We start from the raw sequence: 18,080 nt of genomic DNA on the forward strand, positions 1-18,080 counted from the left end.
GATTATAATAATCACAATCTCATGTAAGCACAATTATGGAAGGAAAGTGTTTTCCTGGCACCCTGCACACAAACAAATACAGACACAAACAAATACAGACACACACACACTCTCTCTCTCTCTATTTTGTGACTACTAACTGGCTATATCAGTTAAACTCATGATTATCTGGCAATGCTAGTAAGGTGTTAGAAAAAGTAACTTTGAAATCTGAAACAAGAAAGGCACTGACCATCAACAGGCATGCAGGGCTCGTAGATAAGTCTGTAACCCTCAATGATGCCGTTAGGGAAGACAGGCTCGCCCCACGACACGTTGACAGAGGTGGTGGTGAGCTCGCTGAAATGAATGAAACTGGGAGCGCTGGGAGCTGAAAGAGAAACCATCTGCTTATCAGGAGAGACAGTCTCAATGGCTTAAACGTGTCTGTCTGTCTGTCTCACTTTCCTGGAATTGAGACTTTAAACCCTTCTTGGAACAAAAAACAGCTACAACGAAATTACCTGTCATTCTGTGCCTGTTTCTATCTCTGGGGGGAAAAGAAAAAGAGCAGACATAATATAGAGCAAATCTTTTTAGATGAAGGAGAGGAAGACAGACACAGCTTGTGAGAAGATTGTCAGACTCTTGCTGATTTATTGTACTGCCTTTGCTATGTGTTTCAGCTCCACAGCTTGAGACAAAACCATTTAACACCAGTCAAAGTGTTTTCTGGAAGAGCGATTTATGATATAAACAAAAACTGTCGAGCTATATGTAATTGTAACCACAAGCAAAAACAATACTCTTTAGTATGTCAACAGTACTTTAACCAGACACAATAAGTGGTCTTAACTGCAAACTAAACAAAACAATACAATTCAAACCAATGACTTTTTCACTGATTCTTTGAAAACAGGTCATAAGAATCATTCACTTGAGAATCAATCTAACGGTGAATTGTGTCTTATTTGTCACATCATCTTTTCTTCATAAGAAAAAAAAAGAATAAACCTAGTGTATGTTTCCACCATTCGATTTTGAGGCTTCTGAATATCATTTTTATGTCCTCTGTCCTATAATACACTCTACTTTGTTCCTCGTCTTTCCCCTTCTTGAATCTGATTAGCAAAGAGAGTGAAAACAAAAAGCCCACACATAACAAAACGGCCTGAAAAGCTATTTCATCCATCAACTGATTTTGACACTGAAGCTCAACATGGCCAACTTTATAATATCAGATGACAAAAACAGTCACTTCTGTAGCAATCCAATGAAAAGCATATTTCACTCAGACTCCAGGGAAACATCTCCTCCAGAACGAGAGAACAATCTAGAGACTGTGTCCCACAGACGCTCTGAGCCGTGAGCCAACTCACAGGCATGCCGAATGAAAACCACAAGGCTGAATAAGGCAGAAATTACTGCGCTTCATCAGAGTGAACTCTATACACACAAACAAACGCAGATAGCAGATTTACTGATTAGAAGCAACGGATAACGTGTTGAGTTCTTGATATTTTTTGGCCAGTTTTCAGCAGTGGTCCACATTCCAGAAGGTCTTGGACAAATAATGAAATCATTTGAAATAGTTTCCATCATTACAAACTTCTGACTGACTGCCCATGTGTTTACCATATATAATAGATTCAGTTAATAAAAGTAAAATGACTCTAAAATCTGAAAAAGTCTATCTAGTGAAGTTACGATAGTAGTCTTACAGTACTTGTTACACCACATATTTAGCAAATGACCCAGAACGAGTGTTTTTGTTAACTTTTGCATGAAGGTCCAGGACAAGACAGGTAAGGAGAGAACTGTCTAAAGTTGCCTCACCAGCTTGCTGGGTTCTTCCTCTGGTTGGTGGGCTGCGTGGCCCATCGCCGGCTGCGTTGAAAGCAGCAACACTGATCATGTAGGTGGTGTAGCCTGTTAGATTTTTGAGCTTCACCCCTCCCTCTGGCAGGAAGAGAGTCCGCAGTTTCTCAGTCTCGTTTTTTCGCTTATATTCCCAAAAGAAAATCTGCAAGTAGAAAACAACAGGTCACACTCATATTATTGTTTTGCATGTGTGTTTTAGGCATTTTTTTTATAGCTTCTAGCACTTTCTTAATTATCGCAATGTATTTTTTGTAAGTGTTAAATCATTTATTTTTGCAACCTTTTTAAAATGACCTTTACATATAGGTTTTAGTGTTTTGGCCGTGTGTCAAGCCCAGACATTTTTAACTTATGAATATCCATCATAAAAATAATATGAATTAGTACATTCTATACACACACACATACACATATGTATTACTGACAGCGATTTTTCCACTTGTAAATAGTATACTGTCTAAATTAGTCATAGAAGGTCAACAGACAACCATCTTGCAGAAAATATCCATGGGAGTCACACTAAAAGCATTTTCCACATAGTCATCAAAGTCTGACCTTATAACCCTGAATATCTCCATTCTGAGTCTCCAGTGGAGGCGGGTCCCATGTTACATCAAATTGCGTGGCAGTAGCTGATTGGATGACCACATTTTGAGGCGGGGCAGTGGGAACTGTGAGGGAATGCCAATGTGAGGTGAAGTTTTGCTCCTTTTTGTTTGTAAGCTATTTATTAAAGATAATAAAGGTTTTTACCTGCTTCACCAACAAAGACTTCCTGTGGTGAGCTAGTTGGTCCCTCACCAACAGCATTATAGACACTCATTCTGATTTCATAGCGCTTGTGTTTCGTAAGATCTACAGAAGAGCAAAAATCACAAATGGCAGTTTTTCATGCATGGTTGGCACTCTACAATAAGTTTTATCTACTTAAAAAAAAAAAAACGAAACTAAACTAAAACAGACAAACAATGTGATTCACTTTATATCAAATGTTCCGATTTCTCAACCATCTTTGTTTCATTAACTTTGACTCAGACTTTCTCTGAAAACTGTGTCAGCTCCCATCCCGAAAGATGAGTCAGTCTGCTTATCTGAACTCAATTTACACACTGCTCTTCCAGCAAAGAGAAACCAGATCTAGCTCTTAAATTCATTACCACTCTAGACGTGAAGTAAGAAAAGGACCGCTGACAGCAGCCAGCCTAAACATCTAGACTGCATATTCTCAACCCTTAAGTAAGACTTGACATGTATTGGTTCAGACACAATCATACATCAGCTTTATGGACTGGGCAAGAGAAACAGGGAAAAACTGCGAGAAGAAACTTACTGTCCAGCTCATACTGAGTGAGGGAGTGATCGCTGAGGTTCCGTATGCTGTATGGAGCTGCAGAAGAGGAAGAGGAGAACATTAGCAAAGAAGATATGATCAGAAAAATAAGAAGAGTCAGAAACTAGTTTAAATATTTAATTTAAATTAATATTGAATATAAAATTATGCTTAACAGGCCATTAATGAAGATATTTTATGTTTGTATGAATATATATTGTTAAAATGGCATTTATTTAGTTTATTTTTTTTTTTTGTGATTTTAATGAATAACAACATTAGTCATTATAAAAGACACATAATTTTGAATATTAAACTTAAAATAATCACAAAAATGTTAGATGCAAAAAAAATAATAATAATAATAATAAAATAAAATAAAATAAAGAAATAAAGAAATTTGAGAGATATATACTTTATTTTTGGGTCATGTCTCGATTACGGTACACATTGAGAGACACACTGCTCATGATACTTCTGCTTACATGTGAGTTCTGCCCAGCTGGTTGAAGGGCTGCTGATGGCATGAGTGCTGAAACTTCGGAGCCGATCATAAAGCAACTCCCGATATCGGATTCGGAAGCCCAATAGAATCCCGTTAATCTTCTCCTCAGGAGGGGGCTAAGGACGACAGGAAATGCTGAGTGTATGTCACCACACATAATCAACATTGTCATTAAATGTGAAGTGTGGAATATCTGTGCCACTGGTGACAGCAAACAGAAATGCTCCTTCTGCTATTGGTTAGGAAAAAGACAGTCCCGCCCCCTTTAAGCATTTGCCATTTGATTTGTGTCTAGGGTTGAGTCACGTTGAGTACATCTACTGTAATTAGAGGTTGTGTAAACATGTATGCTGCTAATCGCCAGAGGGTAGACATCTTTACTCTGGATAAATGCAAGGATAAACCAGACTTTTGCTAATTCTAATCTCAATTTTAATAAGCAAATCAGAAAAATCCCCCCGATAAAGCATGCATGAACTAGTTCTGGGGGAGGAACCAGTCCACTCACCTTTTTGTGAACCAAAAACATGCAGCTTTTAAAACCAGCCCTCTTTGAAACTGTAATTTAGGGGTGACTTTGATAATATGTGTTTAAGATACATACTATGCCCTCCTGCTCTGTTATTACAAACCGCTGATGGAAAAGCACAGCTGGTGCGGCTGTAAGTGAAAAGTCCCGCCCACTTACCTGCCAGCAAATCAGCACAGAGGTCGTGGTGTGTGGCGTGACAGTCAGGATTGTGGGAGATTCGTCAGGAGCTGGAGAGAGAGCGATACACTTAAATACAGAGGGACAGAAAGATAATTGTGTACCTGGCATCCATGTGAATGTTTTGCTGCATCAGCTACAATGTCTTACGCTACATAAACACTGCATTGCTAAACATGCCAAGCCTGTCTTTCAGCCTGATTTGTCGTGTTGGGTTTTAAACAGGCATTATGCACGGCCCGTCTCACTTCACTAAAGTTGCTTCACAGCAACCAGAGATACTGTATTACTTCACTTATTCTACTGTCTCACACAATAGCATCACCTGGACTCACAATAAATGCTTGGCTGCTTGAATGAGTGTAAAGCCAAGTTCTCGTAATACAGACAGAAGAGCATCTGTGTGCAGCATAAATGTCAATTCATGAAATGCACATCACATACAGAATGATTCGGCTCTATATATTCAGAGACATGAAGAAGGTGGGACCATGTAGAGAAGAATATAAGCTTAATGGCTCTGTGCCAAAAACCAGTGAGCTGCAACACTGTCTATAAGTATAAAAAGGAATTTTTTAAAGAAGTCTCTTATGCTCGTCAAGGCTGCATTCATTTGATCAACAAATGCAGTAAAAACAGTAATATTGTGAAATATTATTACAATTCAAAATTTGTTTTCATTTATTTTAAAATTTATTTTATTGCTGTGATGGCAAAGCTGAATTTTCAGCATCATGACCTTCAGAAATCATACTAACATGCTGATTTGGTGCTAAAAAGAATTTCAGTTTAATGCATGCCAAATAAAAGTATTAATCTCTCTCTCTCTCTCTCTCTCAAAAAAAAAACAAAAAAAAAAACAAGAACAAACATCAACCTTACTGATACATATCACGCAAATATTAGGTGAAATAATCCACTGAAAGTAAAACTATTTATATCTATTTTTTGGAAAGATAGGGGTGTTTTAAGCCCACAAACAAGACTTTTTATCCTCAAATTGAATAAAACAGTAATTAAATACAGCGTGCCAGAGGAACCAAATGACACTGCTAAGTATTTGTAAACAGTAATTCATCTGTTCAGTTTCAAAATAATTTGATTAAGCGTCTCCTAAAACTGTTTATTTTTTTTTGTTACAATGTTTTACAGAACATATAAGATGCTGACTTCAATGTTGTCCATAACAACCCTGCTAAAAAATGCAGAATAAAGCGGCCTACTGTAAGCTGGTTCTCCCAACCTGCACAGGATGGTCTGGTTTGCAGATTTTAGAGGGATTTGGGGCACTGCCTGCTGACCAGCTGCTGCTGACCAGCTGAATTAAAGACTAGGTTCTGGGTTTGTTGGTCTTGATCTAGAACATTTGAAATGCTTACAATGCAATGTCTAGACAAGCAGCTCTGTTTTGAAACAGAGTGTGCAAATTTGTGGGAATGGGGAATTGATATCGGCTGAATAAGACACTGACAAAGAGTACAAGAGAAGTGGAAAGAAGAGGGAAGGGTTAAATGTTCTAACCATCCTGTAGTGTTGTAATGGCTTCACTCTCTTCACTGTAGTCACTGTCTCCAATATCATTAGTGGCCTTCACTCTGAACTGATAGGAGGTGAAAGGCTTCAGTCTGAAATAAAAAATAACACACACAAGTCAAAACATAGGCCACTACTCAGAATATGCTTTCCGTAAAGCCAGTATAAAGTTACAATGACTAACAAAGTAACGTAACTTGTTAATGGAAAATCTGTGCTGTGAAGAACTGTGGCTTTATGCATGAAGGACTTTTGAATTAAATCACACAAAACTTCCCAGCAGATGTCTTTTGTACCTGTCAACAATGTAGGAGCTGGACTCGTGGCTAACAGACGCAGAATGAACGGTCCAGTTCTTCTCAGGCAGCTCTCTGACCTGAACCGTGTAATACCGGACCGGAGATAAACCGTCACTGCCGGGTTCCCATGACAACAGCACACTGCGAGCCAGTACGTTTTCCTGTGGGACTGTGGGACGGCTGGTGGGTTGTGGCCGAGCTGGGGTCAAAGGTCAAGCATAAGAACACTTAAAAACTTAAAGCCAATAATCAAACACATTCCTATCATTTTTGTGAACCCATTTGTGCAACGTCAATCATTTATTTGAACAGTTCATATAAACGATTCACTAGTCCCTTCACAGAAGGCACAATACTTAAACATTTTTAACTCTATACTATCTATTATGACTTATCTTGTTTTATAAACTGCATTGAATCTGATACATGAAAATGTATCATCTCAAAGCTATATTCAAATGTTTGTGTTTGTCCCCTTACCCTGATACTAGTAATAGCAAATGGCAATTTAAATAGCTTCAATTTAGTTTAATATATTGAAGCTAATTAAGTTGAGCTTCTTTTGTTTACCAATTTTAATGTAGCAAACTAGTTTTTCAAATAGTAACTTAATTGTTTAACAACTTTATTTTGTAGCCTGGAAAGCTAGCTTTAAATTATCATCCCAACCCTGGTTTTATGTGTACAGTCATAAAATATTATCACTGCTTCACTGCACACTTATAATCCTGCAGAACACGGTTAACATTTAAAAAAAAATACATTAGATTACAGAGAATTTATGACTCTAATATTACATTATATAAGAACACTTTACAAGTCAAAATCTCTGATCTCTACATTGGATCAGTGAACTGCATAAATAATCCGAAGTCTGATTATAATGCTTTGTAAGAAGAATGTGCCTTTGCTTGAGTGGAAGTCAGTGCAGCAAAACTTTTGCCAGGCGTCTCAAACCACACCAAAGCAGGTCTGGCTAAAACGGATTGATTTGTTTTGGATTTGACCTCAGCAGACCGTAGACGTCTCCGTTCAGAGACATGAACACACAAACATGCACTTTAGATCTGATTATGTGAACCTGTGACAATAAGATGATATGGATAGGGACATTTTCTGTTTAATTTGAACCATTAATAATTTATTTATTGCTTAATATCAGACACACTGCTCAGTTTGAGCTCGTCTTGCTGACGTGTGACAGGACTATGCATTACCTCTCTTCTCGGTGGTGACCACCAAAGCCTCCGCTGCCTCTCCCCAACCCTTGCGTGTCTGCGCTCTGATACGAAACACGTACACGGATTCCGGCCTCAGTCCGGTGACGGTATACTGCCGTGCGCTGGAGTTCAAGACGTCAAACGTGGCTGTGTTGCTATTGGTGGAGTTCAGGCGGTATGTGATCTGATAGGCTGGAGAGGAAACCGATGACATCACAGAGATCAGGACAGGACAAAGTGTGCTTTTCCTTGCATGCAATTAAGGAACTGTAACACATTTGGCTTGTTTCTTGATGAGAGGAGACGCAAGCTAATGAGCAAAAGCAAAACGAATGTGATTTCGTTTACAATAGGCCTGCTTAAGAGTGGAAGCAATTACACTTTTTTTGTGCTTGGGAGTCAGTACGATTTTTTTATGGAAATTAATACTTCTTTTCAGCAATGATGCATTAAATTGATCAAAAGTGACAGTAATAACATTTATAATGTTACAAAATATATTTCAAATAAATGCTGTTCTTTGAAATTTTAGTTGATCAAATGATCATGAAAAAAACATATTACAGTTTTCACAAAAATATTAAGCAGCACATCAGTTTTCAAAACTGCTAATAATGAGAAATGTTTGTTGAATGTCACATCAGCATATTGATCAGCATTGATTTCAGAAGGATCACGGATGGGACAGTAAAGACTGGAGTGATGACGCCGAAAACTTAGCTTTGTCATCACAGCAAAAAACGAAATTTTAAAATGTATTAAAATAGAAGACAGCTATTTTAATTTGTAATAATATTTCACCATATTCTGTTTTTAGTGTACTTTTTTCAAATAAATGCAGCATTGGTAAATATACAGTCACAGAAAATAAAAAATCATACCGACCCCAAAATTTGAAAGGTAGTGTAAATATGGTTGAAAAATAGGATAAATAATTTTAATGTGATACTTTGTGTTTGTTATACATGTTTATGTATATTTGCATGTGTATGAGCCGTTAACAGTCACTGTTGAAGGTGTTCAGGGATGTTTCATCTCTTGATGGTAAAAAGACGACAAGCATGTAAGTATAAACACCAGAAGAAAGAAATGCATGCACACTCAAATGCACAAATAAGCAAACAAACCCAGTATGATGCCGTTGGGCTGGGAAGGTGGCTGCCAGATGAGTCTGACCGAGGTGGTCCGGACTTCAGGAAAAAGAATGACGACCGGCGGCCCGGGCACTGAAAATAAGAACATCATAAACTTGTAAAGACATCTGATTATTTAATAAGGCAACTGTTTTTTTTTTGTGTGTGTGTCTGTGTATTGTAATGCCCACCATCATCAAGGGTTCGCTCCAGGATTGAAGGAGTGCTGGGTCGGCCATCTCCAATGCGGGTGAAGGCGAGCACCTGGATTTCGTACAAAACATACTTTCCCAGTCCGGTCAGCTGAACACTGTGGGTGGCGTTTCCTTCCACCGTCCAGAACTTAAGAGGAGAGTCTGAATCCTTCTCCTTATACACCACCTGAAAATAAAAAAGAGACGTATCAAAATGATTTCGCGTAACGGAAATAAGCTGTTGGTGGTGTTTTTTTATACGTAACCTAGAGACCTTTCAGTTGCACAAAAAAAAAAAAAAGCTTTGCTCATGTTTTTTTGCAATTAAGTATTAATTTCATTAGTCATTTTTGCAGCTTAGTTTTAATGATTTTTTATTTATTTATTTTTTTCACGTAAAAGTGCTTACAGACCTTATAGCCCAAGATGAGTCCATTCCGGTCGGGTTCGGGAACTTCAAACCAGCGGACTAGAATGCTGCTGGAGGTAGTGGCAAATGCAGAAACATTCGTGGGGCCACAAGAGGGAACTGCATTAAAACAAAGGCAGACAGATGGGTTTATACAGATGAATGTGTTAGCTAAAGGCATATATGGCTAAATTTGTCTTTCTGTATACGTATATGCATTCCAAGTTCTTAATGGGGTTGAAATATGTGCCTTATATCTATATGTGTGTGTGTGTGTGTGCTGGGGGAGGATTAAGAGTGTTCTGTTTGCCGGACACATACAGTAACACAAAGGCAGTGAAGCCTGAAAGACACCAGAGTTTGACCATTATTGGGGGAGTAACAGAGAGAATCACTCTCCGGCACAAATCCCTGGACACAGAGTGCATTGCAGGAATCTGATTGGCTAAAGAAAAACAGGGGAGTCATGTGTACAGCCCCATGCGTTACCAATTTCCTCAACACCCACTTATTAATCCCAAACCCATTTCACTGAATTCTGGTAACCATGGAGAACAAGCTGAGCAGAAAGAGAAAAAAAGGTGATCCAGAGGACGTGTGTTTGCTTCTGTTTCATGGCACAGGAGGAATGAAAAGGCTTGCATGTGTGTGCAGATCTGAGCCCATTATAGCCTGTTTAAACAGGAAATCATGTGCCCACATACTATATATGATGTATGATTTAAGAAATGCATCAACCTCAACATGTGATCAATGAAAAGTTTTTCCATTCCATATTATAAAATGGACAGTTCCAAAATCTACTCTATCTATCTATCTATCTATCTATCTATCTATCTATCTATCTATCTATCTATCTATCTATCTATCTATCTATCTATCTATCTATCTATCTATCTATCTATCTATCTATCTATCTATCTATCTATCTAATTTAGATAGATTTTTTTTATTTATTTTAGTTCTAGTTTGAATTATTTTAGCATATCAGCTTGCACATATTTTAATTTTTATATATATATATTACTTTTTAATCACTGAACTAAGTGACTTGTGCAAGTGTTTTATTGAAATGAATTACTTTATCTTTATTGTTACATTGTCACATAACAATAACAAGAACATGCTTAATAATAATAATAATAATAATAATAATAATAATAATAGTGTTTTATTGAAATGAATTACTTTATCTTTATTTATTTCTCTTTTGTTATATTCTCTATATATATATATATATATATATATATATATATATATATATATATATATATATATATATGGAGATAGATATATTATTATTATTATTTAATTTTAATAATAATAATAATAATAATAATAATAATAATAATATTTATTTTAATGCTCTTATCAAAATATAGTAAACAAATTATGTTTGTAAATATTACATGTAAAAAAAAGTGTAAATGTAAAATATGTAGAATATAAAATAAAAAAAAAAAAAAAAAATAATCAATTATAATAAATAAAATATTAATAAAAACAAATACAAGATTACTGGTTTGTCCTTACCGGACTCTCTGGTTCTTCCCCGTACGGGTTGACTCCAGGGTCCTGCTCCAATGCCGTTGATGGCCTGAACCCTGACCTCATACTCCGTCCACTCCTCCAGGTCCTCGATGGTGAACTCTCTCTCCAGGCGATCTGCAATGACGTGCAGCAGGGCTTTGGACTGAGCTCCGGTCCTGCTGTACTGCACACGGTAACCCACCGAATCTGGGTTCCCGTTGTACTCCCATTCAGGAAGAGGCTGATCAACAGGCGAAAAAGAGAGAGATTGAGTTTGTGTCACAGTCTCAATGCCACACATTGTGTGTGTGTACTATTTTGAATGTAGAACATACCACCCATCTGAGCCAGAGGCTGGTTTCGCTGGCTGTCCGCAGGGTGACATTTGCAGGAGCCATATCAGGAGGAGCCTGCAGGGTCTGGATCTTTCTGGAAGGCTGGCTGGGTGGACTGGTGCCCACTATGTTCACCTGACGCATACGGAACCTGGAAATCCCATTATACACTTATTTCAATGGCCTGATTTACATTAACATTAATCTAGGGTGATCTAATGATAAGCAGTGTTGTTATTGTTAACTAAAACTAAATGTAAAACTATAATAAGCAAATTAAATATAAATATTTGATGAAAACTTGAAAAAACATAATAGAAAATTTAAAATGTTGCCTTGCCAACTAACTGAAATAAATAAGTATTAACGAAGTAAATAAAGTACAAACTACTCATTTAATACTGAGATATGTATTTTTTCATAAGTGAAATAAATAAGAACTAAAATCAAAATGTGTCTTCTCTGATCACTTTTGATTTGATTTCAAGGAGATCTGTCAGAAAGGAACTACCTCTTTTTCACACCTCCTTGAGGCCTTATTTGATCATATATTCATGTATGTAAAAAATAAATAAATGTATGCGTCACCTGTAAAAGGTGTAGGGGTTGAGGCTGGAGACCTCCAGAGAGCGAGCATCAGGTTCGTTGGCCAGCTGATGAACCATCACCCAGTCCTCATTCTCTCCAATCACACCCACCTGAGAGAGATCCATGCAAAAGACAGGTTCATTCAAAGATCAAATCAACAATGTTAAAACTTCACCCTCGTGAATAACGAGTGACTCACCTGGCCCTCCACCTGCCAACGAGAAATTGAGGTCTTGCCATCATATCCTGGCTTAAACTGCAAGGTTACTGATCGAGGGCCAATATTTGAGATGGCCAAGTTTGTGGGAGGCCCAGGAAGCTCTGTATTGAGGGAGAGAAAAGTGAGTTTTAGTTTACAAACCATACATTTTTTTTAAGTTTTATATAGTCCTGAATATAATTTGGCAATACAACTCGAGTAGAACAGATCATTTCAGGATCCAAACATTAAAGAAATGCTGAAATGTGAAAATGTTTGACTGCATTATGGCTCCCCCTTTTGGTAAGATGAGGCTTTGTATACATAAAAATAAATAAACAATGAATGACCATTCTTACCTGTAAAAGTAATGTCATTGCTTCAGGAATTTTAATTTTGGTTTTTACAACCAGAGGCTGCAAAATACTGTAGCATCTTGGAAAACTATTAGTGGATTTTTACTATGAGTGACGACAAGTTGACTGTTTCAAGATGGCAGTGGAATGTGGCATCTGCCTATACACATCTATGGTTGCTGTTACACTGCAACCATAGCAAGCAGCTCTAAATATACTTTAAAAACAATTTTCCCACAGTTCAATGTCTGTGTGAAAGGCAGAAATGAACGAGAACTTTGGTACAAATCATTCCACACTCACAGCTGTTACCCAGCTTATTATCAGAAGATGAAATATGCCTCCAATAAAAAACTGTGGGAATGTCATGAAAGCAGCAGGCTCTGCATAACTTTGGGTAATAAGGGTAACATGATGCGATAATATGACCGTTCAGGATTCATACATCTTTATACGTCTACATCTACTTTTGAATGTGTGCGACTCGTACATGGTTTGAGTCTGGAAGCCAGAGAGCGTCTAATGAAGCAATAAAGGAGAAACGATCTCTGTCGTGGGAGTCGTAATCGTGAACTCCTCCTGTCAGTTATTCTGCGGCTCTGGGATGCATGTGTTGGTGCTGCATCGCTGCAATAACGAGGGCTCGGATGTTTAACTTTATAAGCCTCTGTAGTCCTTTAATGGGAGCTCTAAAACCAGTGGTGGTCTAAAGCTGGTTCAGGGGAACTCATGGAAAGAATATGTTGTTTTCTCTTCCCCTATTAGACCATGTTTAGCCTTTCCGGTCTGATTTTAATGTTAAGTTTGCCGTTACTGTTTTGACTGGTTTGTGCATGTGTGTGCTTTACCTGGCGGTACTCCTGAAGAGATGGTTGAAGATGACAGCTGACCCTGACCCTTGGAGGTCATTCCAGCCACCTCAATAGTGTAAGTGGTGAGAGCGGTCAATCCAGTGACTCTGTATTCCAGAGTAACATTAGGCAGGTAGTGTGTAACCCGTGTGTTAGTACGGTTATACTCCTCCCATGATATACGATACCCTAGGATGGAAATATTATATTATATTATATTATATTATATTATATTATATTATATTTTGTTATATTATATTAGTGTGTAACCCGTGTGTTAGTATTATATTATATTGTTTAAAATTATATACATAAATGTAGTAATACATGTATTAAATGTCAAATATTTTATTTAAATTATTATATATATATATATATATATATATATATATATATATATATATATATATATATATATATATATATATATATATATATATATATATATATATATATATAATTAAACAATAAATATAAAATAATAATTAAATATAATTCAAATAAAATATTTGAAAGTTATTACATGTATTAATATATTTATGATATAAAAACTAGCAAATACATTATACATTAATAATACAAATTATACAAATACATTATACATTCAATATTATATATAATATTAATATATGATGTTTAAATCCTCTAATAGTAAAAATAATAAAAAATAAAATAAAAAATGTTTTCTAAAAACAGAAGAAAAATTCTATGAGATTTCACAAGGCATCAATGGGACATATATAATTTCCATAACAGAAATATTTGTTGATAACTCACCAGTCAGAATGCCGTTCTTCTCATTGGGCTCTCTCCAGCTGACTTTGAGAGAAGTGTCTAGAATCTCAGTGAAGCTCAGGTGACCCACAGCACCAGGGGCTGAAAATACAGGCCAGAGATCAGACTGTGAGACCTTCACAGGTACAGTATACCTGGAGATGTGAGTGAGGGTCAGAGGTCATCCTGCTTCCACTGGTTCTTGAAATTGAAGCCCTGAACATCAACAATAACCATGTAAAGTGTGAATGTGTGTGTGTTGGAACAGGAACTCACTGTCTTCATGAGTGCGCAGACGTCGTGGAGGACTGCGAGGACCGTCTCCTGGTGTGGTGAAGCAGAGCACAGAGGTGAAGTACTCGGAAAACTTCTTTAAGCCGGTGATGTGGCCCACATGCACGCTGTCCTGGAAGTTCGGCCGAACCGTCACTATTGTCATCTCGTCTTCCTTTCCTGGCTCCCATGCTAACAGCTAAAGAGAGCGAGAGATTAATAAAGTATTCAGTTTTGGATGTTTATTTACTTGGAATTACTTTCTTATACTTACTTTCTTATACTTTTCTTTCTTTCTTTCTTTCTTTCTTTCTTTATTAATTTTTCAATATTTTTAATTATTATCTTGTTACTTTATTATTTTGAACATTAATGAATTAAAAAAAGCTGCATCTTCCAGAATGGAGAAGAGCAATATATTTTAGTCAAGCTAATATGTTTTTTTTTTTTTTTTTTTAGCATTTTTAAGCTTATTATGTGATGTCTGGGTCAAGTAAAATATTATTATTAATAATAATAATTTTATATGTATATATATACTATATATATATAGATATTATATATATATATATATATATATATATATCTTATAGATAGATAGATAGATAGATAGATGAAGAAAGAAAGAAAGAAAGAAAGAAAGAAAGAAAGAAAGAAAGAAAGAAAGAAAGAAAGAAAAAAGTCTAAATATGACATCTCTCATAACCTGCATAACCTAGAAATGGTGTGCAAAATTGAACAGCACTGACACACATTTTGTGGGCATGTTTGTGCCAATGCCTCATTTGCATAATGGTGTTCAAATAACACTATCAGAGCGCTAGATTTATTCTCCACTGAGAAGGGCTGAACGGTCACAGATTTCCTCCCTTTTCCCAATACTGTTGTGGATTATTTGGCATTTCAAAGTTTATAGACTCTTGAAACTCTCCTCTGAGGGCACTAAAGAGGGAATGAGAGTTATAAGATTGTTCTCCAACGAGTCCACAGAGAGAAGAAAAAGCCTTCCGACAAATATTCTTTCCAATCCCAGCTGTTGTTGTCTGGGACCGAGCCTAAACCTTGCTAATAAGCTATTAAGACTAATGTGTCCAGCTGACTGTCTCCATTTTGTAATTGTCCTAAACTTTTTTTTTTCGCAGACAGTCTGGCTATAAAGAAGTAGAGTGACAGGAGGATCAATTCTGGATCTCTCAGCAAAAACAAAAACAAAGGAATGAGAGTTGCAGCTGAAAGAGACCTTTGGCTACCCTCGCATGAAATCTCATCAACAAACTCAAAAAACCTAAAAATAAAAGCAGCGTTTAATGCATTTTCAGCAGCTCAGGTCTGAGTGCTGATTTATTCTCATTCCTTCAGCGTTTACCTTGTAGCCCTGGTTGATGCCGTTGATGAACTGCGGGTTCGGGGCTGTCCAGGTGAAGCGGATTGTGGTGGAGTTGACGGGCTCTGCTTTCACATTGCCTGGAGCGATGGTGGGAACTGGTTGACAGGTAAAATGGAAAATAGAAGACAAGGATGGAAACAAATGAGACTTCTTTTTTTGGTAACCCATTTCGGCTGCTACACCCCAGACAATTGACAGAGAAGATTCATTAGTTCTGACTTCACAAATTATAAATGGCACACAGCAGCATCTTCACAACCAAGCAGTGGTATTTTACAGGAATAATTACTCAACTATGCCTCATATTGTTCCAAAACACGTACATTGTCAATTTTCCATTTTTACATGGCTCTTTACTCAACAACAGTTCACAGCGACCTCAAACTTAGATTTTCAGAAAATAACAATTCAAATTTTGGTCTGCTACACAAAACTATTGTATGACTCCACAAAACTTTTAATTTAGTGCTTTTGAAACCAACATTTCATGGAAAGGAGCTAAGTGAAGACTTTGCAGAAATGATCCATTCGTGATTGAAAAAAAAACATACAGGTTTAAAATGTAATTTACTTATACTTATTAGTAAATATTTTGTATCCCTTATTCCTTAAACATCATAAAAAAAATCAGTAAATGCACAAATGAATGAATAAAAAAAAAATAGTTAGGTCTGTAAGATTTTGGTGTTTGTGAAAGTATCTTATGCTCAGCTAGACTGCATTTATTTAATCAATAATACAGTACAAACAGTATTATTGTGATACTTTAGTATAATTTAAAATACTGTCTTCACTATTTTTGTTTAATCAGTATTATTGTACAAACAGTATTATTGTGATACTTTAGTATAATTTAAAATACTTATGTTAATATGATCTGGTGCTCAAGAAACATTTATTATTATTATCAATGTTAAAAAAGTCCTGCGGTTTATTATTGATTTGCAAACTTTGATATATACTTTTTTCAAGATTTTTTTGATAAATATATTTAAATTTATTTGAAGTAAAATCCTCAAGTTGTTTTATGAATGACGTTACTGTCATTTTCAAACATTTTAAGAATAAAGGTATTAAAATCAATCAATCAATTTTACTGATCCCAAACTTTTGAATGGGATCTAAACCCTCACCTCCTTGGAGTGTCCACTCTGTAACTTTATGGGAGTAAACACCCAGTCCAGCTCCGTTATATGCCGCCACCTCAATTTCATAATTCGTCCAGATGATGAGATCCTCTAGCAGCAGGTTGGTGACATCAGGGTTCGAGATATTTTTATACTGGATATCCACAGGCAGACCGGTCAGACGATACCTGAGATTAGCAGATGGTCATATTGTTACTCTCAGGGACAGATGCAGAGATTTCTGATCTTAACATACAGAGGGCTTTGACAGGGCAGAGAATTTCCTCCAGATAACCCTCTCTGAAGAGCTCTGATAAGCATCTCTAAAAATACACCTTGTCATTTACTCTCCATAATCAGATCTGTCTGTCGGTTTTTGTACAGCAGTACCATCTGTAAGCAACAGAGGGCGAGAGAGAACCACTCTAGAAATTTCCTAGCATTCTGTGTGTTTTCCCTGATCGGAGCTGAAGACCATATGGGGCGACCAAGGTCAGGTACCATTACTTATGTTTGCAATACCAAAAACGGCCTTCAGCTCTCCTCAGTGATGAACAGGAAAAATATATAAATAAATGAACAAAAAGTCCATTTCACTGTCATTACTGACAGCAAGGAAAAAGCCCCGAAGTGCTCAAATCCTGAAGTAGCCTTGAAATAATACAATACAATCGAATTCACCCACAAACCAGCTGTGGGGAAAGAGAATCTAGACCGGCTGGAAAAGAGCCTTATTGGCATGGCCTTGGAAAAACATATTACAGAAGATTAAGAGTGAAACAAGTGCAAAAACAGAGAAGGGTTTAAGATAATGCAAGACCCCAGACATGAGTAAACATGTCTCACCGGATGATGTATCCTCTCAGGATGCCGTTTTGGTGGCTTTCTGGTGGTGGCTGCCACTGAATCATGATGGACTGGTTTGTGCGGCCGCTGGCAATGACGTTCTGAGGCGGAGCGCTGGGCGGCTCCTCTGGAAGAGACACCCTGGAGGAAAGAAGATAAACACGAGCAGGGATCAACCAATATGGATTTTTTGATGGCCAATATAAAGCCAATATAAATAACACTATTTAATTTAAAGGTAAATGACATTTAGAAAGCAAAGAAATTTATATTTATTTGACAAAATATTGACTAAATTAGAAAGAAAAAATTTAAATAACTCAATCCAAAAATAATAATACAAAATAATAAAATATAAATATAAAAAAATAAACATAACTTCTAAATTTTGTAATCTTATTATACTATTTTTCACTAATAAAAAAATAGTTTTAAACTTAAGTATAATTTTAATCATTATATACTGGTAAATACATTTTCTCAAAGACCTTGTAATGGTATATTTTTATACCATTTACGTTCTTTGTAAATGCCAAATATGGGCCGATATATTGCCTTCACCGATATATCGGTTGACCACTTAACAAAAGATAATATTTAAAGATTAACACAAGATAATAAT

At 36.4% G+C, this 18,080-nt stretch overlaps 1 protein-coding gene across 6 annotated transcripts in view; it reads right to left on the reverse strand.

Moving 5' to 3' along the window:
- The window catches only part of LOC109075077 (protein sidekick-2-like), a 276,827-nt gene that overhangs the window by 19,363 nt on the left and 239,384 nt on the right, over positions 1 to 18,080 (reverse strand). For all 6 annotated transcript variants that reach the window (XM_042735927.1, XM_042735929.1, XM_042735926.1 and 3 more), the window contains exons 16-38: positions 17,459 to 17,599; positions 16,619 to 16,800; positions 15,465 to 15,580; positions 14,102 to 14,297; positions 13,829 to 13,927; positions 13,049 to 13,240; positions 11,845 to 11,966; positions 11,646 to 11,755; positions 11,058 to 11,208; positions 10,726 to 10,963; positions 9,197 to 9,312; positions 8,781 to 8,970; positions 8,584 to 8,682; positions 7,454 to 7,648; positions 6,234 to 6,435; positions 5,926 to 6,029; positions 4,384 to 4,454; positions 3,676 to 3,811; positions 3,191 to 3,247; positions 2,614 to 2,715; positions 2,416 to 2,531; positions 1,816 to 2,002; positions 233 to 370 (exon numbers count right to left, since the gene is read on the reverse strand). In XM_042735927.1, the coding sequence (XP_042591861.1) occupies positions 233 to 370; positions 1,816 to 2,002; positions 2,416 to 2,531; positions 2,614 to 2,715; positions 3,191 to 3,247; positions 3,676 to 3,811; positions 4,384 to 4,454; positions 5,926 to 6,029; positions 6,234 to 6,435; positions 7,454 to 7,648; positions 8,584 to 8,682; positions 8,781 to 8,970; positions 9,197 to 9,312; positions 10,726 to 10,963; positions 11,058 to 11,208; positions 11,646 to 11,755; positions 11,845 to 11,966; positions 13,049 to 13,240; positions 13,829 to 13,927; positions 14,102 to 14,297; positions 15,465 to 15,580; positions 16,619 to 16,800; positions 17,459 to 17,599 (3,260 nt within the window). The remainder of the gene's footprint in view (positions 1 to 232; positions 371 to 1,815; positions 2,003 to 2,415; positions 2,532 to 2,613; positions 2,716 to 3,190; positions 3,248 to 3,675; positions 3,812 to 4,383; positions 4,455 to 5,925; positions 6,030 to 6,233; positions 6,436 to 7,453; positions 7,649 to 8,583; positions 8,683 to 8,780; positions 8,971 to 9,196; positions 9,313 to 10,725; positions 10,964 to 11,057; positions 11,209 to 11,645; positions 11,756 to 11,844; positions 11,967 to 13,048; positions 13,241 to 13,828; positions 13,928 to 14,101; positions 14,298 to 15,464; positions 15,581 to 16,618; positions 16,801 to 17,458; positions 17,600 to 18,080) is intronic.

This window comes from Cyprinus carpio, chromosome B12 (assembly GCF_018340385.1).
Source record: "Cyprinus carpio isolate SPL01 chromosome B12, ASM1834038v1, whole genome shotgun sequence".
NCBI classification, from domain to species: Eukaryota; Metazoa; Chordata; class Actinopteri; order Cypriniformes; family Cyprinidae; genus Cyprinus; species Cyprinus carpio.